Source organism: Manacus candei, unplaced genomic scaffold (genome assembly GCF_025592945.1).
Source record: "Manacus candei isolate 608988 ecotype Guabito, Panama unplaced genomic scaffold, ASM2559294v1 h1tg000299l, whole genome shotgun sequence".
NCBI lineage: Eukaryota > Metazoa > Chordata > Aves > Passeriformes > Pipridae > Manacus > Manacus candei.
Genome location: NW_026138347.1, coordinates 24,554 through 48,761, shown reverse-complemented (window position 1 = coordinate 48,761; position 24,208 = coordinate 24,554). Strand labels below are relative to the sequence as shown.

The window sequence follows — 24,208 nt, the reverse complement described above, 5'->3', positions numbered from 1 at the left end:
CATGCTCAGAGAGAGGAAGACGTTGAGCCTTCTTGCTCCGCGACCGCCGAGACGAACACCAGAGAGCAGCGCGCAGGCGCCGGAAGGCGTGTCCCCAGATTTACATAGAACTCCGCCCACTCTCGGATGGTCATGAATATGTAAAACACGTGCGATGAATATTTATGAGCCAATGCGTAAACCGGAAGCCATGACGGAGGAGCGGCGCATGCGCGTTGGTGCAGATACGCTGCGCGCGTCCGGCGCCTAAATAACCAAATACCAGCTTAATAGCACCTGTGGGTATTGAGTTTTACTACCGGCGCCTTTCCCCGGCATCACTGTCCCCACACCAGTGCCCCCAGTACCCCGCTTACCCTCTTCCCCCACACACCAGTAACCCCGTTATCCTCTCCCCATACTCTCCAGTGCCGCCATTACCCCTCCCCACACACACCAGTGCTTCCATTACTCCCTCCCAGCACACACCAGTGCTTCCATTACCCCTCCCAGCACACACCAGTGCTTCCATTACCCCTCCCAGCACACACCAGTGCTTCCATTACCCCTCCCAGCACACACCAGTGCTTCCATTACCCCTCCCCACACACACCAGTGCTTCCATTACCCCTCCCCACAGACACCAGTGCCCCTATTACCCCTCCTCACACACACCAGTGCCCCTATCCCCATACCCGTGCTCCCCTTATCCACTCCTTGCACGCACCAGTACACCCCCCCACACACACACCAGTGCACCCAGTATCCCCTTCCTGCACACACCAGTTCCCCTGTCCCCACACCAGTGCCCCCCATTACCTGCTCCTTGCACACACCAGACCCCCCAGTCCCTCTCCGCCCCATACCAGTGACCCCAGTCCCTCTCCCCATACAAACCAGCGCCCCCCCCAACACACCACTGCTCCCAGTCCCCCTCCCTACGCACACCAGTGTCCCCAGTCCCTCTCCCCACACACACCAGTGCTCCCAGTCCCTCTCCCACCATACCAGTTCCTCTCCCCACACACTCCAGCACCCCCAGTACCCCCATTACATGATCCCCACACACACCAGTGCTCCCAGTCCCTCTCCCCACACACACCAGTGCTCCCAGTCCCTCTCCCACCATACCAGTTCCTCTCCCCACACACTCCAGCACCCCCAGTACCCCCATTACATGATCCCCACACACACCAGTGCTCCCAGTCCCTCTCCCCACACACACCAGTGCTCCCCGTCCCTCTCCCCCCATACCAGTCCCTCTCCCCACACACACCAGTGCCCCCAGTCCCTCTCCCCACACACACCAGTGCCCCCAGTCCCTCTCCCCACACACACCAGTGCCCCCAGTCCCTCTCCCCCCATACCAGTCCCTCTCCCCACACACACCAGTGCCCCCAGTCCCTCTCCCCACACACTCCAGTGCCCCCAGTCCCTCTCCCCACACACTCCAGTGCCCCCAGTCCCTCTCCCCCCATACCAGTCCCTCTCCCCACACACACCAGTGCCCCCAGTCCCTCTCCCCACACACACCAGTGCTCCCAGTCCCTCTCCCCACACACTCCAGTGCCCCCAGTCCCTCTCCCCCCATACCAGTCCCTCTCCCCACACACACCAGTGCCGCCATCACCTCTCCCCACACACACCAGTGCCCCCAGTCCCTCTCCCCACACACTCCAGTGCCCCCAGTCCCTCTCCCCACACACTCCAGTGCCCCCAGTCCCTCTCCCCACACACTCCAGTGCCGCCAGTCCCTCTCCCCACACACTCCAGTGCCCCCAGTCCCTCTCCCCGCACACTCCAGTGCCCCCAGTCCCCCCACCACACCAGACCTGCCGTCCCCCCCTCCCCACACACCCTGCAGTGCCCCCATCCCCTGTCCCCCCAGCGCCATTCCCGGGCTCCCCGGGCACTACAACTCCCGCTGTGCTCCGCGGCCGAGGCCGTGCCGGGGCAGGAGGGGCCGTGAGGGGCAGGAGGAGCCGTGAGGGAGCGGGCGGAGCCCCGCGGGCCGTGAGGGGCCGTGAGGGCGGAGCGGGACGAGGCCGGAGCCGGCGGCTCCCGGCGGGCCCGGCCATGGAGAGCCCCGTCAGCAGCGGCTCCCTGAGGGGAGAGATCAGTGCGTGGGGCCCGGGGGGTGCCGTGGGATGGGAGGGGAGCCGGGAATTGAGCTGGGAATTGAGCTGGGAAGGGACGGGGGCTGCGGGCAGCCAGCGGCGTGGTTTGGGGCAGGGCAGGGTGCACTGAGGGGTGACAGGGTGGCTTGGGAGGTGACAGGGTGGGTTTGGGGGTTGCGGGACGGTTTTGGGGCTCGCAGGATGGTTTTGGGGGTTGCAGCACGGTGTTGGGGTGGGCAGGACGGTTTTGGGAGTTGCAGGGCGGTTTTGGGGTGGGCAGGACGGTGTTGGGGATTGCAGGACGGTTTTGGGGTGGGTAGGAAGGTTTTGGGTTGGGGGTGACAGGGCGGGTTTGGAGGTGACAGAGTGGTGTTGGGGGTTACAGGACAGTTTTGGGGTGGGTAGGGAAGGTTTTGGGGGTGACAGGGCGGGTTTGGAGGTGACAGGGTGTTTTGGGGATTGCAGGACGGTTTTGGGGTCGACAGGACGGGTTTTGGGGTGACAGGGTGGTTTTGAGGATTGCAGGACAGTTTTGGGGTCGACAGGATGGCTTTGGGGGTGACAGGACGGTTTTGGGGTGGGCAGGAGAGTTTTGGGTGGGCAGGAAGGTTTTGGGGGTGACAGGGGTGGGTTTGGAGGTGACAGGATGGTCTTGGGGGTTGCAGGACGGTTTTGGGGTGTGGCAGGGTGGTGTTGGGGGTTGCAGGACGGTTTTGGGGGTGACAGGACGTTGTGGGGGTGACAGGGTGGTTTTAGAGGTGACAGGGTGGGTTTGGGGGTTGCAGAGTGGCTTTGGGGAGGTCAGGATGGATTGGGAATGACAGAGTGGGGTTGGAGGTGACAGTGGTTTCGAGGAGTGACAGATGGTTTGGGGGGTTGCAGGGTGGTTTTGGGGGTTTCAGGACGGTTTGGGGGTTGAAGGATGGTTTGGAGGGTGACAGGGCAATTTTGGAGCTGACAGAGTGGTTTGGGGAGTTGCAGGACATTTTTGGGGTTGCAGAATGGTTTTGGGGTGACAGGGTGGTTTTGGGGGTTGCAGGATGGTTTTTGGGAGGTCAGGATGGATTTGGATAACAGGGTGGTTTTAGGGGGTGACAGGGTGGTTTTGGGGGCTGCAGGACGGTTTGGGGGGTTGCAGAGTGGTTTTGGGGTTGCAGGATGGTTTTGGGGGGTTGCAGGATGGTTTTGGGGGGTTGCAGGTCGTTTTGGAGGTTACAGGATGGTTTTTGGGAGGTCAGGATGGATTGGAGATGACAGGGTGGTTTTGGGGGTTGCAGGACATTTTTGGGGGTGACAGGGTGGGTTTGGGGGTTTTCAGGACTGTTTTGAGGGTGACAGGACAGTTTTGGGGGTGACAGGGTGGTTTTGGGGGTTTTCAGGATTGTTTTGGGGGTGACAGGGTGGGTTTTGGGGTGGCAGGACAGTTTTGGGGTGGGCAGGACCGTTTAGGAAGGTAGTGACCTCTCCCAAGGCACGGGATAAGGGGATAAGCTCTTGGGAGAGCTGGACACGGGGAATCATCCCTGTTCCTCCATAAATTATCGTGTGGGATCTGTGCTGGGGAGAGAGGGGATGGTTCCAACCTTGGAAGGAGATGGGAAGAATCCCAAAATCCCAAAATCCTGCCTGTGCCAGCGGGTCACCTCCAGAGGGCCGATCCCTGTCCCTGTGCTGCAGCTGATTCCCGAGGCAGGGATGTTCCCTGGATGCTCCCTGATTGCATCAGGAGCCAGCCCTGCTTCCCAGGGAAGACTTGAGCCACAGATTTGGGAATTCTGGCCCCAGATTTAGGAATTCTGGCCCCAGATTTAGGAATTCTGGCCCCAGATTTAGGAATTCAGGCCCCAGATTTAGGAATTCTGGCCCCAGATTTAGGAATTCTGGCCCCAGATTTAGGAATTCTGGCCCCAGATTAGGAATTCTGGCTGCAGATTTGGGAATTCTGGCCCAGATTTAGGAATTCTGGCCCCAGATTTAGGAATTCTGGCCCCAGATTTAGGAATTCTGGCCCCAGATTTAGGAATTCTGGCTGCAGATTTGGGAATTCTGGCCCCAGATTTATGAATTCTGTCCACTGATTTAGGAATTTTGGCCCCAGATTTAGGAATTCTGGCCCCAGATTTATGAATTCTGGCTGCAGATTTGGGAATTCTGGCCCCAGATTTATGAATTCTGTTCACTGATTTAGGAATTTTGGCCCCAGATTTAGGAATTCTGACCCGGATTTAGGAATTCTGGCAGCAGGTTTAGGAATTCTGGCAGCAGGTTTAGGAATTCTGGCCCCAGATTTAGGGAATTCTGGCCCCAGAAATTCTGTCCCCAACACCTCCCACTATCCCAGGTTGCTCCAACCTGGCCTTGGACACTCCCAGGGATCCAGGGGCAGCCACAGCTTCTCTGGGAAATCCATTCCAGCCCCTCTCCACCCTCCCAGCAGAATTCCTTCCCATATCCCACCCATCCCTGCCCTCTGGCACTGGGAAGCCATTCCCTGTGTCCTAGTCCCTCCATGCCTTGTCCCAAATCCCTCTCCAGCTCTCCTGGAGCCCCTTTAGGCCTGCAAGGGGTTCCAAGGTCTCCGTGCTCGTTTGAACTTCTTGTTTCTCCTGACATAAACCACAGGGAGCTCCAGGGAAGGGAAAACATCCTGCCCAGGGATATGGGCAAAGGGAATGAGGATCTAACAAGCCAATAACAAAGCCTGCACAGACTCTGTGCTGTCCAAATTTGGGATTCATGATTCCCCTGATCTTTATGGAGGGGATGTGTTTTTTCTTGCTGAGTTGCTGCTCAGTCCCAGCTCTCTCTTCCAACTGCCGGCCCGTGTCCTTTCCCTTTCCCTTTCCCTTTCCCTTTCCCTTTCCCTTTCCCTTTCCCTTTCCCTTTCCCTTTCCCTTTCCCTTTCCCTTTCCCTTTCCCTTTCCCTTTCCCTTTCCCTTTCCCTTTCCCTTTCCCTTTTCCCTTTCCCTTTCCCTTTCCCTTTCCCTTTCCTCCTTCTTCTCCTTCTCCTTCTCCTTCTCCTTCCTTTCCCTTCTCTCCCTTTCCCTTTCCCTTTCCTTTCCCTTTCCCTTTCCCTTTCCTTCCTTTCCCTTTCCCTTTCCCTTTCCCCTTTCCCTTTCCCTTTCCCTTTCCCTTTCCCCTTTCCCTTTCCCTTTCCCTTTCCCTTTCCTTTCCCTTTCCCTTTCCCTTTCCCTTTCCCTTCCCCCTCTTCCTCCCCTTCCCTTTCCTTTTCCTTCTTTCCCTTTCCTTCTTTCCTTTCCTTTCCTTTCCTTTCCTTGGAATGGTTAGGGTGGGAAGGCACCTCGAAGCCCATCCAGTTCCAACCCCCACGGACACCTCCCACTATCCCAGTTGTTCCAGCCTGGCCTTAGACACTTCCAGGGGCAACCACAAAACCTCAGGGTGTAACACGTACCAGGACCTCCCCAACCCGTGCCAGGACCTCCCCAAGCCCTGCCAGAACCTCCCCAACCCTTGCAAGGACCTCCCCAACCTGTACCAGGACCTCCCCAGCCCGTGCCAGGACCTCCCCAGCCTTTTCCAGAACCTCCCCAACCCCTGCCAGGACCTCCCCAACCTGTGCCAGGACCTCCCCAGCCCCTGCCAGGACCTCCCCAACCTGTGCCAGAACCTCTCCAACCTGTACCAGGACCTCCCCAACCTGTGCCAGGACCTCCCCAGCCCCTGCCAGAACCTCCCCAACCCTTGCAAGGACCTCCCCAACCTGTACCAGAACCTCCTCAACCCGTACCAGGACCTCCCCAACCCATACCAGAACCTCCCCAGCCTTTTCCAGAACCTCCCCAACCCGTGCCAGGACCTCCCCAACCCCTGCCAGGACCTCCCCAACATTTTCCAGAATCTCCCCAACCTTTTCCAGGACCTCCCCAACCCGTACCAGGACCTCCCCAACCCATACCAGAACCTCCCCAACCCGTATCAGGATCTCCCCAACCCGTGCCAGGACCTCCCCAGCCCCTGCCAGAACCTCCCCAACCCTTGCAAGGACCTCCCCAACCCGTACCAGGACCTCCCCAACCCGTACCAGAACCTCCCCAACCCGTGCCAGGACCTCCCCAACCCTCCCATCCAGCAGTTCCTTCCCGCTCTGCGGGGGCACCCCCATTTCCTCTCCCCCTCCAGGTTCCTTCCTTCCCTCACCCACGCCTCCCTTCCCTCTCCAGGCTTCTGGGCCGACCGCACGCCGGTGCACGAGGCGGCGCGGCGCGGGGAGATCCTGCAGCTGCAGCAGCTCATCGAGAGCGGGGCCTGCGTCAACGCCGTCACCTACGACTCCATCACGCCCCTGCACGAGGCCAGCCTGAGGGGGCAGACCCAGTGTGTCAAACTGCTGCTGGACGCGGGGGCACAGGTCAGGGAGCTTCCCCTCGGGGCCTTTCTGTTCCCCAGGAAAAGGGGAGGGGGGTAACCCAGGTCCTTATCCGTGATTCCCTTGGGGTGGATTGGAGTGAAACGACGCTGCATCCATTGCGGCGGTCACTGGTGGTGTCCCCAGGGATCAGTGCTGGGCCCAGTCCTGTTTAATGTCTTTATTGATGATCTGGATGAGGGGATGGAGGGAACCATCAGCACATTGCAGGTGAGCCCAAGCTGGGGGAGTGTTGATGTGCTGGAAGGCAGGAGGGCTCTGCAGAGGGCCCTGGCCAGGCTGGATCCATGGGCTGGTTCCAAGGGGCTGAGGTTCCCCAAGGCCAAGGGCCAGGTCCTGCCCTTTGGCCACAAGAAGCCCCTGCAGCTGCAGGCTGGGCCAGAGGGGCTGGAGAGCAGCCAGGCAGGAAGGGAGCTGGGAGTTGGGCTGGGCAGGGAGCTGAAGAGGAGCCCGAGGGTGGCCAGGGGGGCAAGAGGGCCAAGGGCTGCTGGGCTGGCTGAGGAAGAGTGTGGCAGCAGGAGCAGGGCAGGGCTTGTGCCCCTGGGCTGGGCGCTGGGGAGGCCACCCCTGGAGTGCTGTGTCCAGCTCTGGGCCCTGAGCTCAGGAAGGGCCCTGGAGGGGCTGGAGCAGGGGCAGAGAAGAGCAGCCAGGCTGGGGAAGGGACTGGAGCCCAAGTGCTGGGAGGAGAGGCTGAGGGAGCTGGGGGGGCTCAGCCTGGAGAGGAGGAGGCTCAGGGGAGACCTCCTCACTCTCTGCAACTCCCTGCCAGGAGGGGGGAGCCGGGGGGGGGGTTGGGCTCTGCTCCCAGGGAACAAGGGACAGGAGGAGAGGGAACGGCTTCAGGCTGGGCCAGGGGAGGGTCAGGTTGGATATCAGGAAAATTTCCTCATGGAAAGGGTGGTCAGGCATTGGAACAGCCTGGAGTCCCCATCCCTGGAGGGGTTTAAAATCCCTGTGGATGTGGCACTTGGGGACGTGGTCAGTGGTGGCCTTGGCACTGCTGGGGATTGTTTGACCCGACAATCTCAGATCATCCAACCCAAATGATTCCCTGATTCCAGAAGAAGCTGTGGGTGCTGCAGGGCAGTCCAGGATGTGTCTGCAGTGCCAGACCTTGGGAACAAGATGGTCCTGGAACTGCCCTTCTCAGATATCCCCAGGCAGGGAATTTATGTAGGTGTCAGGTCTTGGCAGGGGCTGCCCAGGGAGGTGGTGGAGTCCCCACCCCTGGAGGGATTTCAGATCCCTGTGGAAGTGGCACTTGGGGACATGGTCAGTGGTGGCCTCAGCACTGCTGGGGATTGTTTGACCCGACGATCTCAGATCATCCAACCCAAATGATTCCCTGATTCCAGAAGAAGTTGTGGGACCTACAGGACAATTCAGGTTGGATATCAGGGAAGATTTCCTCCTGGAAAGGGTGGTCAGACCTTGGAAGGGGCTGCCCAGGCCGTGGTGGAATCCCCACCCCTGGAAGTGCTCAGACAAGGTGTGGATGTGGCACTGGGGGACAGGGGCTGGTCTTTGCAGGGCCGGGTTAACTCTTGGTCTCGACCACCTCAGAGGCCTTTTCCAACCTTAATGATTCCATGATCCTCACATCTGGGGGGAATTTGGTGCTCTTGGTGACTGGTCCAGGAGTTAGAAGTTGGTTAGAAGTTGGTTAGAAGTTGGTTAGAAGTTAGAAGTTGTTAGAAGCTGCTCCTTTGTGTTCCACGGGCACCAAGCGTGGATGTGGCGCCTGAGGACACGATCCAGTGCCAGTGCTGCTTCAGCTGGTGCCCTTGAACCCTTTCCCAAGCCGGCTAATCCCAGGATTCCGTGATTTCCCTGCAGGTGGACGCCAGGAACATCGACGGCAGCACCCCCCTGTGCGACGCCTGTGCCTCGGGGAGCATCGAGTGTGTCAAGGTGCTGCTGTCCCACGGTGCCAAGGTGAACCCCCCCCTCTACACGGCCTCCCCTCTCCATGAAGCCTGCATGAATGGTAAATCCAGTGGGATTTGTCTCTCCATGTTTATCTGGGGCTTGGAGGAGCAAAAAAAAAGCAGCACCGAGGACCTTCAGTTGTTGTTCAGACCCCTCCTGCTGGGGGTTGTTGGGTGGGAAGGAAGTGCCAGGGATTGTTGGGAATGCTGCTGCTCCCTGTGCTGCTCCTTTGTCCTTCTCCCAGCCTTTTCCAGCTGGGGGGGGGGTCTGTCCAGGGAATAAGGGAAGACAGCAGGGGCCAAAATGATGTTTGGGACAAACCCGGCTCCTCTGTGCTTCCCTCGGCCTCTGCTTGATCCTTTTTGGGATATTTGGATCAGAGGAGGATTTAACCATAGGATCATGGAATGCCAGGATGGTTTGGGCTGGGAAGGACCTTAAAGCCCATCCAGTCCCACCCCTGCCACGGGCAGGGTCACCTCCCACTATCCCAGGTTGCTCCAGCCTGGCCTTGGACACTTCCAGGGATCCAGAGGCAGCCACAGCTTCTCTGGGAGATCCATTCCAGTCCCTCCCCACCCTCACAGGCAAGAATTTACTAATTACCTTTACTAATTTAATTATAATTAATCCTTCAATCTTCCACCTGCACAGACAGAGCAGCAGGAAAACCTGACTGTGGGAGCAACAATGTCCACGTTGGATAATTGTTGCCAAATCTCTTCCTCATTCACCATTTTGTGCCTCACTTTCCCCTCAGTAAAATGTAATTCTTCCTGTTTCATGTTTTTGTGATCTGCTGTGGTCTGGACACAGTTTTCCTTCAATTCTGGAGCATTTTGGACAATCAGTTGGTTGTTAAATCCACACCTGGGAGCTCCTGTGGAGCTTTTCCTCGTTAAGCCTTTTCCCGAGGCTCGGTGATAATTCCCTGCTTTTTGTTAAGCTGAATTATCACCACTGGAAAAAACAAAGCTGGAATGGCCTTGGAGGTGATCAAACCCACCCAGGGCAGGATCAGCAGCACAGCAGCTCCAGAAACAACAGGGGATTTGGTGCAAATCCTTGGATTTGGGGTCGTTTGACCTGATTCCCTGTCGGCTCCAGCCCGGCCGCTCCATTCCTTGTGTCCTGCTCGTGTTGTGTTGGCTCACGAGCCTTCCCAGGTCCCAGCCATGGCCCCAAACACCACATGGGCTCATCCCAACATCCCATCTCCCAAGGGACACTCCTGGAAAAGCTGCTGCCAGGGCTTGGCCTGGGGCACTCTGGGCTGGGTGAGGAACTGGCTGAGGGCCCAGAGAGTGGTGGGGATGGAGCTGCTTCCAGCTGGGATCCGTCCCCAGGGGTGTCCCCAGGGATCAGAGCTGGGCCCAGTCCTGTTTAATGTCTTTATTGATGATTTAGGTGAGGGGATGGAGGGAACCATCAGCAGTAAATTGGCAGGTGACCCCAAGCTGGGGGAGTGTTGATGTGCTGGAAGGCAGGAGGGCTCTGCAGAGGGCCCTGGCCAGGCTGGATCCATGGGCTGATTGCAAGGGGCTGAGGTTCCCCAAGGCCAAGGGCTGGGTCCTGCCCTTGGGCCACAAGAAGCCCCTGCAGCTGCAGGCTGGGCCAGAGGGGCTGGAGAGCAGCCAGGCAGGAAGGGAGCTGGGAGTTGGGCTGGGCAGGGAGCTGAAGAGGAGCCCGAGGGTGGCCAGGGGGGCAAGAGGGCCAAGGGCTGCTGGGCTGGCTGAGGAAGAGTGTGGCAGCAGGAGCAGGGCAGGGCTTGTGCCCCTGGGCTGGGCGCTGGGGAGGCCACCCCTGGAGTGCTGTGTCCAGCTCTGGGCCCTGAGCTCAGGAAGGCCCTGGAGGGGCTGGAGCAGGGGCAGAGAAGAGCAGCCAGGCTGGGGAAGGGACTGGAGCCCAAGTGCTGGGAGGAGAGGCTGAGGGAGCTGGGGGGGCTCAGCCTGGAGAGGAGGAGGCTCAGGGGAGACCTCCTCACTCTCTGCAACTCCCTGCCAGGAGGGGGGAGCCGGGGGGGTTGGGCTCTTTTCCCAGGCAACCATCAGCAAGACAAGAGGGCTCGGTCTTCAGCTGTGCCAGGGGAGGTTTAGGTTGGATATCAGAAAGAATTTCTTTGCAGAGAGGGTGCTCAGCCACTGGAATGGGCTGCCCAGGGAAGTGGGGGATTCTCCATCCCTGGAGATGTTTAAGGACAGACTGGATGTGGCATCAGTGCCATGGGCTGGGAACCACGGCGGGGTTGGATCAAGGGTTGGGCTGGATGATCTCAGAGATCCCTTCCAACCCATCTGATTCTAGGATTCTGGGATTCTGGGATTCTGTGATCTGAGCTGGATTCTTGGCTTCTGACTGGGCTCTTCCCTTCCCAAAGGCAGCCCCGAGTGTGTCCAGCTCCTCATCGACGTCGGCGCCAACCTGGAGGCTCACGACTGTCACTTCGGGACTCCCCTGCACGTGGCCTGTGCCAGGGAACACCTGGACTGTGCCAAGCTGCTGCTCAAGGCAGGTATGGCACCCACAGGGGTCCCTGTGGGTGGGCAGGGCGCGGTGGTGTCCGTGGGAAGCGACTCCTCGGCGGAATTCCTGCCGGGATAGAGATGGTCAGAGGTGAAAGTTTTGGGCTTCACGGAGCAAAACTTGGTGTTCAAACATTGTTTTGGCCTATTCCATAAATACCCATCTCCCAGTGGGATGCTCCATCCCTGGAAGTGTCCAAGACCAGGTGGTGGACGGGGTTTGGAGCAACCTGGGATAGTGGAAGGTCTCGGGGTTGGAACTGGGTGACCTTTAAGGTCCCTTCCGACCCAAACCATTCCACGATTCCCTGATTCCCAACCTCTAAATGGAACAATTCAGGGCTCATTCAGAACACACAGCTGGGTGTTAAGCCCAGATGACTTTTGCTGGATGTTCAAGTCCCAACATTTGCCTCCAGGCTTCACATCCCAGTTTTCCTCTCATTTTGGGAGGAATTCGGGTCAAACTTCCTGTCTTTCCCTGTGCTTCCAGGAGGAATCCCCCAGGGCTGGGGATTTATCTAATTGAATAACAATTATCTAAAAATTACACACCTAAGCCAGTTTAATTCCACCCACTCCAGTTCCCCATTAATTGATTCCCAAGAAATTCCAGTTTCTCCTCATGAATTCCGAAGAAATCCAGTGTGGCCACACATTCCCAAAAGGGAATTGTTTGAGTTCAGTGTGGTCTCTCTCACCTCTGCTGGTCAAATTCCAGCTGTTTTGGGGATAGGGAATGACTTCTTGCCATAAACTTATAAAAACCAAACTTCCTTGGCAAAAATATCCATAACTAAACCTTGGCTGGTGGAGCTGGAACACCTCCTGGATCTGGGGGTGTTCCTGTCGAAATAATCAGCAAAGTTCTCACTGTCTTGAGTGGGAATGTTCCGTGGAGATGACTGGGAATGGCTCTTTGGATCCAGGAAGCAGTTATGACCTCATTTCCCCAAATAACCAGGGACTGAGATCCCCCTCTCTCCAAGGAAAACAGAAATCCAGAGAGGAAAACCCACAATTTTTCCGGCACCGAGAACTCGCTCGGCAATTTTCTTGAAAACTGGTGTTTTTTCTTGCTGAGCTGCTCCTCAGTCCCAGCTCTCTATTCCAACTGCCAGCCCATCTTCCTTCCCTTCCCTTCCCTTCCCTTCCCTTCCCTTCCCTTCCCTTCCCTTCCCTTCCCTTCCCTTCCCTTCCCTTCCCTTCCCTTCCCTTCCCTTCCCTTCCCTTCCCTTCCCTTCCCTTCCCTTCCCTTCCCTTCCCTTCCCTTCCCTTCCCAAACCTTCCCAAACCTTCCCAACCTTCCCTTCCCTTCCCAAACCTTCCCTTCCCTTCCCAAACCTTCCCTTCCCTTCCCTTCCCAAACCTTCCCAAACCTACCCAAACCTTCCCAAACCTTCCCTTCCCTTCCCTTCCCTCCCTTCCCTTCCTTCCCTTCCCTTCCCTTCCCTTCCCTTCCCTTCCCTTCCCTTCCTTCCCTTCCCTTCCCTTCCCTTCCCTTCCCTTCCTTCCCTTCCCTTCCCTTCCCTTCCCTTCCCTTCCCTTCCCTTCCCTTCCCTTCCCTTCCCTTCCCTTCCCTTCCCTTCCCTTCCCTTCCCAAACCTTCCCTTCCCTTCCCTTCCCTTCCCTTCCCTTCCCTTCCCTTCCCTTCCCAAACCTTCCCATCCCTTCCCAAACCTTCCCTTCCCTTCCCAAACCTTCCCTTCCCTTCCCAAACCTTCCCTTCCCTTCCCTTCCCTTCCCAAACCTTCCCTTCCCTTCCCAAACCTTCCCTTCCCAAACCTTCCCTTCCCTTCCCAAACCTTCCCAAACCCTTCCCAAACCTTCCCTTCCCTTCCCAAACCTTCCAAACCTTCCCTTCCCAAACCTTCCCAAACCTTCCCTTCCCAAACCTTCCCTTCCCAAACCTTCCCAAACCTTCCCAAACCTTCCCTTCCCTTCCCTTCCCTTCCCTTCCCTTCCCTTCCCTTCCCTTCCCTTCCCTTCCCTTCCCTTCCCTTCCCTTCCCAAACCTTCCCTTCCCTTCCCTTCCCTTCCCTTCCTTCCCTTCCCTTCCCTTCCCTTCCCTTCCCTTCCCTTCCCTTCCCTTCCCTTCCCTTCCCTTCCCTTCCCTTCCCTTCCTTCCCTTCCCTTCCCTTCCCTTCCCTTCCCTTCCCTTCCCTTCCCTTCCTTCCCTTCCCAAACCTTCCCTTCCCAAACCTTCCCTTCCCAAACCTTCCCAAACCTTCCCTTCCCTTCCCTTCCCTTCCCTTCCCTTCCCTTCCCTCCTTCCCTTCCCTTCCCAAACCTTCCCTTCCCTTCCCTTCCCTTCCCTTCCCTTCCCTTCCCTTCCCTTCCCTTCCCTTCCCTTCCCTTCCCTTCCCTTCCCTTCCCTTCCCTTCCCTTCCCTTCCCTTCCCTTCCCAAACCTTCCCTTCCCTTCCTTCCCAAACCTTCCCTTCCCTTCCATTCCCTTCCCTTCCCTTCCCAAACCTTCCCAAACCTTCCCAAACCTTCCCAAACCTTCCCAAACCTTCCCAAACCTTCCCAAACCTTCCCAAACCTTCCCTTCCCTTCCCAAACCTTCCCTTCCCTTCCCTTCCCAAACCTTCCCTCCCTTCCCAAACCTTCCCTTCCCAAACCTTCCCTTCCCTTCCCTTCCCTTCCCTTCCCTTCCCTTCCCTTCCCTTCCCTTCCCTTCCCTTCCCTTCCCTTCCCAAACCTTCCCTTCCCTTCCCTTCCCTTCCCTTCCCTTCCCTTCCCTTCCCTTCCCTTCCCTTCCCTTCCCTTCCCTTCCCTTCCCTTCCCAAACCTTCCCTTCCCTTCCCTTCCCTTCCCAACCTTCCCTTCCCTTCCCTTCCCTTCCCTTCCCTTCCCAAACCTTCCCTTCCCTTCCCTTCCCTTCCCTTCCCTTCCCTTCCCTTCCAAACCTTCCCTTCCCTTCCCTTCCCTTCCCTTCCCTTCCCTTCCCTTCCCTTCCTTCCCTTCCCTTCCCTTCCCTTCCCTTCCCTTCCCTTCCCTTCCCTTCCCTTCCCTTCCCTCCCTTCCCAAACCTTCCCAAACCTTCCCTTCCCAAACCTTCCCTTCCCAAACCTTCCCTTCCCTTCCCAAACCTTCCCTTCCCTTCCCTTCCCTTCCCCTTCCCTTCCCAAACCTTCCCAAACCTTCCCAAACCTTCCCAAACCTTCCCAAACCTTCCCTTCCCTTCCCTTCCCTTCCCTTCCCTTCCCTTCCCAAACCTTCCCAAACCTTCCCTTCCCTCCCAAACCTTCCCTTCCCTTCCCAAACCTTCCCTTCCCTTCCCAAACCTTCCCTTCCCTTCCCAAACCTTCCCTTCCCTTCCCAAACCTTCCCTTCCCAAACCTTCCCTTCCCTTCCCAAACCTTCCCAAACCTTCCCAAACCTTCCCAAACCTTCCCAAACCTTCCCTTCCCAAACCTTCCCAAACCTTCCCTTCCCAAACCTTCCCTTCCCAAACCTTCCCTTCCCAACCTTCCCAAACCTTCCCTTCCCTTCCCTTCCCTTCCCTTCCCTTCCCTTCCCTTCCCTTCCCTTCCCTTCCCTTCCCTTCCCTTCCCAAACCTTCCCTTCCCAAACCTTCCCTTCCCAAACCTTCCCTTCCCTTCCCTTCCCTTCCCTTCCCTTCCCTTCCCTTCCCTTCCCTTCCCTTCCCTTCCCTTCCCTTCCCTTCCCTTCCCTTCCCTTCCCTTCCCTTCCCTTCCCAAACCTTCCCAAACCTTCCCTTCCCAAACCTTCCCAAACCTTCCCTTCCCAAACCTTCCCTTCCCAAACCTTCCCTTCCCAAACCTTCCCTTCCCTTCCCTTCCCTTCCCAAACCTTCCCTTCCCTTCCCTTCCCTTCCCAAACCTTCCCTTCCCAAACCTTCCCTTCCCAAACCTTCCCTTCCCAAACCTTCCCTTCCCAAACCTTCCCAAACCTTACCTTCCCTTCCCTTCCCTTCCCAAACCTTCCCTTCCCAAACCTTCCCTTCCCTTCCCTTCCCTTCCCAAACCTTCCCTTCCCTTCCCAAACCTCCCTTCCCTTCCCAAACCTTCCCTTCCCTTCCCTTCCCTTCCCTTCCCTTCCCTTCCCTTCCCTTCCCTTCCCTTCCCTTCCTTCCCTTCCCTTCCCTTCCCTTCCCTTCCCTTCCCTTCCCTTCCCTTCCCTTCCCTTCCCTTCCCTTCCCTTCCCTTCCCTTCCCAAACCTTCCCTTCCCTTCCCTTCCCTTCCCTTCCCTTCCCTTCCCAAACCTTCCCAAACCTTCCCTTCCCTTCCCTTCCCTTCCCAAACCTTCCCCTTCCCATCCCTTCCCTACCTTCCCTTCCCTTCCCTTCCCTTCCCTTCCCTTCCCTTCCCTTCCCTTCCCTTCCCTTCCCTTCCCTTCCCTTCCCTTCCCTTCCCTTCCCTTCCCTTCCCTTCCCTTCCCTTCCCTTCCCTTCCCAAACCTTCCCTTCCCAAACCTTCCCTTCCCTTCCCTTCCCTTCCCTTCCCTTCCCTTCCCTTCCCTTCCCTTCCCTTCCCTTCCCTTCCCAAACCTTCCCTTCCCTTCCCTTCCCTTCCCTTCCCTTCCCTTCCCTTCCCTTCCCTTCCCTTCCCAAACCTTCCCTTCCCTTCCCTTCCCTTCCCTTCCCTTCCCTTCCCAAACCTTCCCTTCCCTTCCCTTCCCTTCCCAAACCTTCCCTTCCCAAACCTTCCCTTCCCTTCCCTTCCCTTCCCTTCCCAAACCTTCCCTTCCCTTCCCAAACCTTCCCTTCCCTTCCCTTCCCAAACCTTCCCTTCCCTTCCCTTCCCTTCCCAAACCTTCCCTTCCCAAACCTTCCCTTCCCAAACCTTCCCTTCCCAAACCTTCCCTTCCCTTCCCTTCCTTCCCTTCCCAAACCTTCCCTTCCCTTCCCTTCCCTTCCCTTCCCTTCCCTTCCCTTCCCTTCCCTTCCCTTCCCTTCCCTTCCCTTCCCTTCCCTTCCCTTCCCTTCCCTTCCCTTCCCTTCCCTTCCCAAACCTTCCCAAACCTTCCCAAACCTTCCCAAACCTTCCCAAACCTTCCCTTCCCTTCCCAAACCCTTCCCTTCCCTTCCCTTCCCTTCCCTTCCCTTCCCTTCCCTTCCCTTCCCTTCCCAAACCTTCCCTTCCCTTCCCTTCCCTTCCCTTCCCTTCCCTTCCCTTCCCTTCCCTTCCCTTCCCTTCCCTTCCCTTCCCTTCCCTTCCCTTCCCTTCCCAAACCTTCCCTTCCCAAACCTTCCCAAACCTTCCCTTCCCAAACCTTCCCAAACCTTCCCTTCCCTTCCCAAACCTTCCCTTCCCTTCCCAAACCTTCCCTTCCCTTCCCTTCCCTTCCCTTCCCTTCCCTTCCCTTCCCAAACCTTCCCTTCCCAAACCTTCCCTTCCCTTCCCTTCCCTTCCCTTCCCTTCCCTTCCCTTCCCTTCCCAAACCTTCCCTTCCAAACCTTCCCTTCCCAAACCTTCCCTTCCCTTCCCAAACCTTCCCTTCCCAAACCTTCCCAAACCTTCCCAAACCTTCCCAAACCTTCCCTTCCCAAACCTTCCCTTCCCAAACCTTCCCTTCCCAAACCTTCCCTTCCCAAACCTTCCCTTCCCAAACCTTCCCAAACCTTCCCTTCTCTTCCCAAACCTTCCCTTCTCTTCCCAAACCTTCCCTTCCCTTCCCAAACCTTCCCTTCCCAAACCTTCCCAAACCTTCCCTTCCCAAACCTTCCCTTCCCAAACCTTCCCAAACCTTCCCTTCCCAAACCTTCCCAAACCTTCCCAAACCTTCCCTTCTCTTCCCAAACCTTCCCTTCCCTTCCCTTCCCTTCCCAAACCTTCCCAAACCTTCCCTTCCCAAACCTTCCCTTCCCAAACCTTCCCAAACCTTCCCTTCCCAAACCTTCCCAAACCTTCCCAAACCTTCCTAAACCTTCCCTTCCCAAACCTTCCCTCTTTGTGCCAGTTTTTTGGGTGGGTTTTTTTTGGGATCTTTCCCAGCTTTTTGTGCGTTTTTTTAACGCCGTTTTTCCACCCCGCTCCCACCGCTCCCGGCGTTTGGGTCGAGGGAGGGATTCCCACACGGATTTGGGATGGTTTTCTGTCCTCAGGGGCCAACGTGAACGCGGCCAAGCTGCACGAGACGGCCCTTCACCACGCGGCCAAGGTGAAGAACGTGGACCTGGTGGAGATGCTGGTGGAGTTCGGAGGGAACATCTACGCCAGGGACAACCGGGGCAAGAAACCCTCGGATTACACCTGGAGCAGCAGCCCCACGGCCAAGTGCTTTGAGTACTATGAGAGTGAGTGAGGGGAAAAACCTGGGAATTGGCTCTCCTGGTCCTCAGTCTGGTTTGATCCCGGGCGTCTCGGAGTCGTGGAACGGTTGGGTTGGAAGGGACCTTAAAGATGATCCAGTTCCAACCCCGACACCTTCCACCAGCCCGGGTTGTTTCAACCTGGATGATCCTAAAAGTCACAGAAACACATTTTGGGGTTGGAAGGGACCTTAAAGATGATCCAGTTCCAACCCCAACACCTTCCACCATCCCAGGTTGCTCCAGCCTGGATGGAGCTTCTTCCCATGAAGACAGAGAGTTCTCGGGGGCAAATCTGAGCATTTGCAGACCCTGCTCAACAGCCCTACATTGGATGGTCCTAAAAGTCACAGAAACACACATTTGGGGTTGGAAGGGACCTTAAAGGTCATCCAATTTCAGCGCCAACACCTTCCACCATCCCGGGTTGCTCCAGCCTGGATGGGGAAACTCTGGAACTTCTTCCCTTGGAGGCAGAGAGTTCTTGGGGGCAAATCTAGACCCTGCTCAACACCCCTGCATTGGATGGTCCTAAAAGTCACAGAAACACACATTTTGGGGTTGGAAGGGACCTTAAAGGTCATCCAGTTCCAACCCCAACACCTTTCACCATCCCAGGTTGCTCCAGCCTGGATGGGGGAACTCCAGAGCTTCTTCCCCTGAAGGCAGAGAGTTCTTGGGGGCAAATCTGAGCATTTGCAGACCCTGCTCAACACCCCTGCATTGGATGGTCCTAAAAATCACATATTTTGGGGTTGGAAGGGACCTTAAAGACCATCCTGTTCCAACCCTGTGGGCAGGGACACCTTTCACCATCCCAGGTTGCTCCAACCTGGATGGGGGAACTCCTTGGAGGAGGAGAGTTCTTAGGGGCAAATCTAGACTCTGCTCAACACCCCTGCATTGGATGGTCCTAAAAGTCACAGAAACACACATTTGGGGTTGGAAGGGACCTTAAAGGTCATCCAGTTCCAACCCCAGCACCTTTCACCATCCCAGGTTGCTCCAGCCTGGATGATCCTAAAAGTCACAGAAACACACATTTTGGGGTTGGAAGGGACCTTAAAGACCATCCAGTTCCAACCCCAACACCTTCCACCATCCCAGGTTACTCCAGCCTCGATGGGGGAACTCCAGAACTTATTCCCCTGAAGGCAGAGAGTTCTTGGGAGCAAATCTGAGCATTTACAGACCCTGCTCAACACCCCTGCATTGGATGGTCCTGAAAGTCACAGAAACACACATTTTGGGGTTGGAAGGGACCTTAAAGACCATCCAATTCCAACCCCAACACCTTCCACCATCCCAAGTTGCTCCAACCTGGATGGGGGAACTCTGGAACTTCTTCCCATGAAGGCAGAGAGTTCTTGGGGGCAAATCTGAGCATTTGCAGACCCCGCTCAACACCCCTGCATTGGATGGTCCTGAAAGTCACATATTTTAGGTTGGAAGACCTATAAGACCATCCAGTTCCAACCCCAACACCTTTCACCATCCCAGGTTGCTCCAACCTGGATGAGGGAACTCTGGAACTTCTTCCCATGAAGGCAGAGAGTTCTTGGGAGCAAATCTGAGCATTTGCAGACCCCGCTCAACACCCCTGCATTGGATGGTCCTAAAAATCACATATTTTGGGTTGGAAGGGAACTGAAAGACCATCCAGTTCCAACCCCAGCACCTTCCATCATCCCAGATTGCTCCAGCCTGGATGATCCTAAAAGTCACAGAAACACACATTTTGGGTTGGAAGGGACCTTAAAGACCATCCAGTTCCAATCCCAGCCCCTTCCACCATCCCAGATTGCTCCAACCTGGGTGGGGGAACTCCAGAACTTCTTCCCCTGAAGGCAGAGAGTTCTCGGGGGCAAATCTGAGCATTTGCAGACCCTGCTCAACACCCCTGCATTGGATGGTCCTAAAAATCACATATTTTGGGGTTGGAAGGGACCTTAAAGATGATCCAGTTCCAACCCCAACACCTTTCACCATCCCAGGTTGCTCCAGCCTGGCTGGGGGAACTCCAGAACTTCTTCTCCTGAAGGCAGAGAGTTCTTGGGGACCAAACTGAACATTCTGGAGCTGCGGGAGGTCGATCCAGCCTCGTGGACAATTCCAGGCATCCCCCAGCCGGGAATCTTTGCCCCGCATCCCCCTCAGCACCCCCTGATCCCGTTTTTCCCCCCGTTTTCTCCCGGCAGAGACCCCGCTGAGCCTGTCCCAGCTGTGCCGGGTGACGGTCCGGAAAGCCGCCGGGCAGAGGGCCCTGGAGAAGATCTCCAAGCTCGACATTCCCCCCCGGCTCATCCAGTACCTCTCCTACAACTGACAGGGAAACGGGCCGGGAAGGAGAAACACCCCCCCCCCCGGAATTCCCACACCACCAAGGGTCTTCTCTTCCTCTTCTACCTCCCCCCTCCCTCCACCCAAGAAGCTCAAAGTTTTAATTTAAAGCCAAACTGGTGTAAATAGTATTTCTGAGGCCGCGCTTCCTTCTGCTCCGCGGGCAAATCCCGGGAAAGCTCCTTGGGGGGGGGGGGGGGATTGGGGGTTTTTTAGGCTGGTGGAACGGGATTGATGTTCCCTGTTTTTCCCCTGTGCTCCAGCCAAGGCTCCCTTTGGAGCCAGGGGGGGAAGAAATGGATACTCCTGGAACGGGATTCGTCCGTCCCCGTTTTAGATTCCCGTGGCTGGGATGAGCCGGGACACCTGGAATGGCTCCAGGACACCCGGAATGGCTCCAGGACACCTGTCCTTGTTGGCTGCACCGGGATAGGGGAGGGAATGACCTTGGATTTGGGTGGTTCTCCAGAGGACCCACCCCCAGGGCACAAAGCTCAGGACCCGCCGGAGGCAAATTAAGCCCCCAAATTAAGCTCGGGGCTAATTAGAGGCTCTTCCCGGCTTTTCCAGGGGGATCCACAGGCTTTGGCTCCGCACCAGGATTAGGGAAAAGCCGCTGCCGGGTTCGGCTTCGGCTCCTTCTTCCAGTGCCCCCATTCCCAGGCTCAATTCCAAGCCCAGGGATTCTTCCCTGCTCCCAAAATATTCCCGTGTGCAATAAGTGGGACACATCCCTGTGGGATCTGCCTGGAATTCTGGGGGATTTTTAGGTTGATTTTTTGTTTTTTCCCCCCCCTCTCCAGAGTTTGGCAACCCCGGATTCCCGGGCTGGAATTCCTGGAGCTTCGTCCTTAGGGAGCCAAAACCATCCAAACTTCCAGAGGGGGCCATTCCCTGTTTTCCTGGGTCGGAATTCCACGGGATCCTGGGATGGAGCTCCCTGAGGAGTCCCCTCCTGGCTGTGATGGGAACAAATCCCTCCAAAACAGGATGAACCCCCCCTTGTCCGAGGTGGAATCCGGGGCTCCCGACCCCATTCCCGCCGGGATCTCATCCCGGCGGTCGCTTCCAAGGGCTCTCCTCCTTGGGAAGGAGGATCCAGGCTGGGAGAGCCGGGATGAAGCACTTTCTGGCCAGCAGAAAACCACTTTATTTTTCATTTTTTATTAGATTTCCCCCCCTCCCCACATCCCTTTTTTTTTTTTGTGCCGGATCAGGAAAAATTCCCAAGAAAAATTCCCAAACCCGCTCTTCCAATCCCGTTTTTTTTTTTTTTACTGTTTCAGATCCCAGAAATGTGAAGCTCAGGGAAAGCCCTCCAGGTTGTTGGGTGTGGGATTCACGGATGGGAATTTTAGGGAATAGTTTGGCTGGGAAGGGGCTTCCCCAGGCCGTTTTATTCCAACCTTTTTTGTTGGATCATCCCTGGAAAAGCTTCTCCCGCCCAACTGACGGATAAACACGGATTGGGAAAGCGCAGCTGGGGTGAAAAACTCTCCTTTGGGGTCAAAAATCTGATTATTAAGTTGCTTTTTTGACACTGGTGAAGCAATAAATCCCAAATTTCCGGCGGGAAAGCCAAAAAAATTCCTTGGATAACCGAGAATAAAATTCCAGGATCCTCCTCGTGTCGTCTTTGGGGTTTTTTTTTCACCCTCTCTGTTAAGTCCTAAAGTTCAGTTGTTTGGTTTAAAGCTCTTTTAAATTGGGTTTTAAATTTCTTTGTGTTAAATCTCTTCATTTTAAATCTCTTTATTTTAAATTGATTTTAAATCTATTTATGTTAAATTTCTTTATTTTAAATATCTTTATTTTAAATCTCTTTATTTTAAATTGATTTTACATCTCTTTATTTTAAATCTCTTCATTTTAAATATCTTTATTTTAAATCTCTTAATTTTAAATATCTTTATTTTAAATTGATTTTAAATCTCTTCATTTTAAATTGATTTTAAATCTCTTCATTTTATATTGATTTTAAATCTATTTATGTTAAATTTCTTCCTTTCAAATCTCTTCATTTTAAATCTCTTTATTTTAAATTGATTTTAAATCTTTTCATTTTAAATTGATTTTAAAACTCTTGATGTTAAATTTCTTTCTTTAAAATATCTTCATTTTAAATCTCTTCATTTTAAATTCATTTTAAATTTCTTTCTTTCAAATTTCTTTCTTTTAAATCTCTTCACTTTAAAGTCTCTTCATTTTAAATTGATTTTAAATCTCTTCGTTTTAAATTGATTTTGAATCTCTTTACATTAAATTTCTTTCTTTTAAATATCTTTATTTTAAATCTCTTTATTTTAAATGCCTTTATTTGAAACCTATTTTAAATTTCTCTATTTTAAAATGCTTTATTTTACATTCCTTTGTTTTAAAGCTCTTTATTTTAAATTGATTTTAAATCTCTTTATTTTCAATTGATTTTAAATCTCTTTATGTTGAATTTCTGTCTTTTAAATCTCTTTATTTTAAATTCCTTCATTTTAAATCTCTTTATTTTAAATTGATTTTAAATCTCTTCATTTTAAATTGATTTTAAATCTCTTTACATTAAATTTCTTTATTTTAAAATGCTTTATTTTAAATTCCTTTGTTTTAAAGCTCTTTAAATTGATTTTAAATCTCTTTATGTTGAATTTGTCTTTTAAATATCTTTATTTTAAATTCCTTTGTTTTAAATCTCTTTATTTTAGATTTCTTTATTTTAAATTTCTTTGCTTTAAATCTCCTTCTTTTAAATCTCTTTATTTTAAATTCTTCTGTTTTAAATTTCTTTATTTAAAATTTCTTTACTTTAAATTCCTTTGTTTTAAATTCCTTTACTTTAAATTCCTTTGTTTTAAATTCCTTTATTTTAAATTTCTCTGCTTTAAATCTCCTCCTTTTAAATCTCTTTATTTTAAATCCCTTTGTTTTAAATTCCTTTATTTTAAATTTCTCTGCTTTAAACCTCCTTATTTTAAATCTCTTTATTTTAAATTCCTCTGTTTTAAATTTCTTTACTTAAAATTTCTTTACTTTAAATTCCTTTGTTATTTTAAATTTCTTTGCTTTAAATCTCCTCCTTTTAAATTTCCTCTTTTCCCCAAGGAATGCCTCTGGATCCCTTGGGATTGGGAAAAGGCACCTGGGGGGGTTTTGGGGGAGGTTTGTGTGGGGTTTTTTTGGGAATTGGCACCAAAAACTCCCAAAAAATCCTCAGGATTTGGCTCCAGGAGCCTGGATGGGGAAAAGGCCCCTGTGGGGTTTTTGGGAGGTTTGTGGGGTTGTTTTTTTGGGAATTGGCACCAAAAGCTCCCTAAAATCCTCAGGATTTGGATCCAGGATGGGGAAAATGCCCCTGGAGGGTTTTTTGGGAAGTTTGTGGGGTTTTTTGGGGGGGAATTGGCACCAAAAGCTCCTGAAAAACCCCAGGATTTGGCTCCAGGAGCCGGGATGGGGAAAAGACACCTGGGGGGTTTTTGGGGAGGTTTGTGGGGGTTTTTTTTGGGAATCGGCACCAAAAGCTCCCAAAAATCCTCAGGATTGGGATTCAGGATGGGGAAAAGGCACCTGGGGGGTTTTTTTTGGGAGGTTTGTGGGGGTTTTTTGGGAATTGGCACCAAAAGCTCCCAAAAATCCTCAGGATTGGGATTCAGGATTGGGAAAAGGCACCTGTGGGAGTTTTTTGGGAGGTTTATGGGGTTGTTTTTTTCGGGAATCGGCACCAAAAGCTCCCAAAAAATCCTCAGGATTTGGATTCAGGAGCCTGGATGGGGAAAAGGCACCTGGGGGGTTTTTTGGGGAGGTTTATGGGTTGTTTTTTTCGGGAATTGGCACCAAAAGCTCCCAGAAATCCTCAGGATTTGGATTCAGGATGGGGAAAAGGCACCTGGGGGGTCTTTTTGGGAAGTTTATGGGTTGGGTTTTTTTGGGGGAATCAGCACCGAAAGCTCCCAAAAATCCTCAGGATTTGGCTCCAGGAACCTGGATGGGGAAAAGGCGCCTGGGGGGGTTTTTTGGGAGGTTTGTGGGGGTTTTTTTGGGAATCGGCACCAAAAGCTCCCAAAAATCCTCAGGATTTGGATCCAGGATGGGGAAAAGGCACCTGGGGATTTTTTTGGGGAGGTTTGTGGGGGTTTTTTTTCAGGAATTGGCACCAAAAGCTCCCAGAAATCCTCAGGATTTGGCTTCAGGAGCCTGGATGGGGAAAAGGCACCTGGGGGGGGTTTTTGGGAGGTTCATGGGGTTGTTTTTTTGGGAATCGGCACCAAAAGCTCCCAGAAATCCTCAGGATTGGGATTCAGGAGCCTGGATGGGGAAAAGGCACCTGGGGGGGGTTTCTGGGGAGGTTTGTGGGGGTTTTTTTCAGGAATCGGCACCAAAAGCTCCCAAAAATCCTCAGGATTGGGATTCAGGATGGGGAAAAGGCACCTGGGGGGGTTTTGGGGAGATTTGTGGGGTTGGTTTTTTGGGAATTGGCACCAAAAGCTCCCGAAAAACCCCAATATTTGGATCCAGGAGCCTGGATGGGGAAAAGGCACCTGTGGGGTTTTTTGGGAGGTTTGTGGGGGTTTTTTTCAGGAATCGGCACCAAAAGCTCCCAGAAATCCTCAGGATTTGGATCCAGGATGGGGAAAAAGTGCCTGGGGGATCTTTTTGGGAAGTT

General features: G+C 54.0%; 1 protein-coding gene and 2 long non-coding RNA genes across 8 annotated transcripts; 1 reads left to right on the top strand and 2 right to left on the bottom strand.

The window, feature by feature from the left end:
• Window positions 1-1,956: 1,956 nt before the first annotated feature.
• Window positions 1,957-21,184, top strand: ASB13 (ankyrin repeat and SOCS box containing 13). Its single transcript, XM_051775442.1, has 6 exons — window positions 1,957-2,098; window positions 6,281-6,468; window positions 8,323-8,473; window positions 10,793-10,927; window positions 17,011-17,202; window positions 19,416-21,184. The coding sequence occupies exons 1-6, from the start codon at window positions 2,056-2,058 to the stop codon at window positions 19,541-19,543; spliced, it is 837 nt and encodes a 278-aa protein (XP_051631402.1). The 5' UTR covers window positions 1,957-2,055; the 3' UTR covers window positions 19,544-21,184.
• On the bottom strand, window positions 5,264-6,269 carry LOC127464970 (uncharacterized). Of its 4 annotated transcripts, none has more exons than XR_007901776.1 (4): window positions 5,980-6,269; window positions 5,812-5,937; window positions 5,581-5,622; window positions 5,264-5,538 (listed from the first exon to the last, which is right to left on the bottom strand). It is a non-coding gene; the product is annotated as an uncharacterized LOC127464970 (long non-coding RNA). The 4 variants fall into 4 exon arrangements; XR_007901777.1 differs by having other exon boundaries at window positions 5,264-5,517; window positions 5,602-5,622; XR_007901778.1 differs by lacking the exon at window positions 5,581-5,622 and adding an exon at window positions 5,644-5,769 and having other exon boundaries at window positions 5,896-5,937.
• On the bottom strand, window positions 14,586-17,003 carry LOC127464972 (uncharacterized). 3 transcript variants are annotated; one of them, XR_007901781.1, is made up of 3 exons: window positions 16,848-17,003; window positions 16,458-16,527; window positions 14,586-14,845 (listed from the first exon to the last, which is right to left on the bottom strand). It is a non-coding gene; the product is annotated as an uncharacterized LOC127464972 (long non-coding RNA). The 3 variants fall into 3 exon arrangements; XR_007901782.1 differs by having other exon boundaries at window positions 16,473-16,527; XR_007901783.1 differs by having other exon boundaries at window positions 16,488-16,527.
• Window positions 21,185-24,208: the final 3,024 nt, after the last annotated feature.

Coding starts and splice junctions, on each gene's coding strand:
- ASB13 (XM_051775442.1), top strand. CDS start 2,056: ATGGAGAGCCCCGTCAGCAGCGGCTCCCTGAGGGGAGAGATCA. Junction 2,099..6,280: donor CTCCCTGAGGGGAGAGATCA/GTGCGTGGGGCC, acceptor TTCCCTCTCCAG/GCTTCTGGGCCGACCGCACG. Junction 17,203..19,415: donor GTGCTTTGAGTACTATGAGA/GTGAGTGAGGGG, acceptor TTCTCCCGGCAG/AGACCCCGCTGAGCCTGTCC.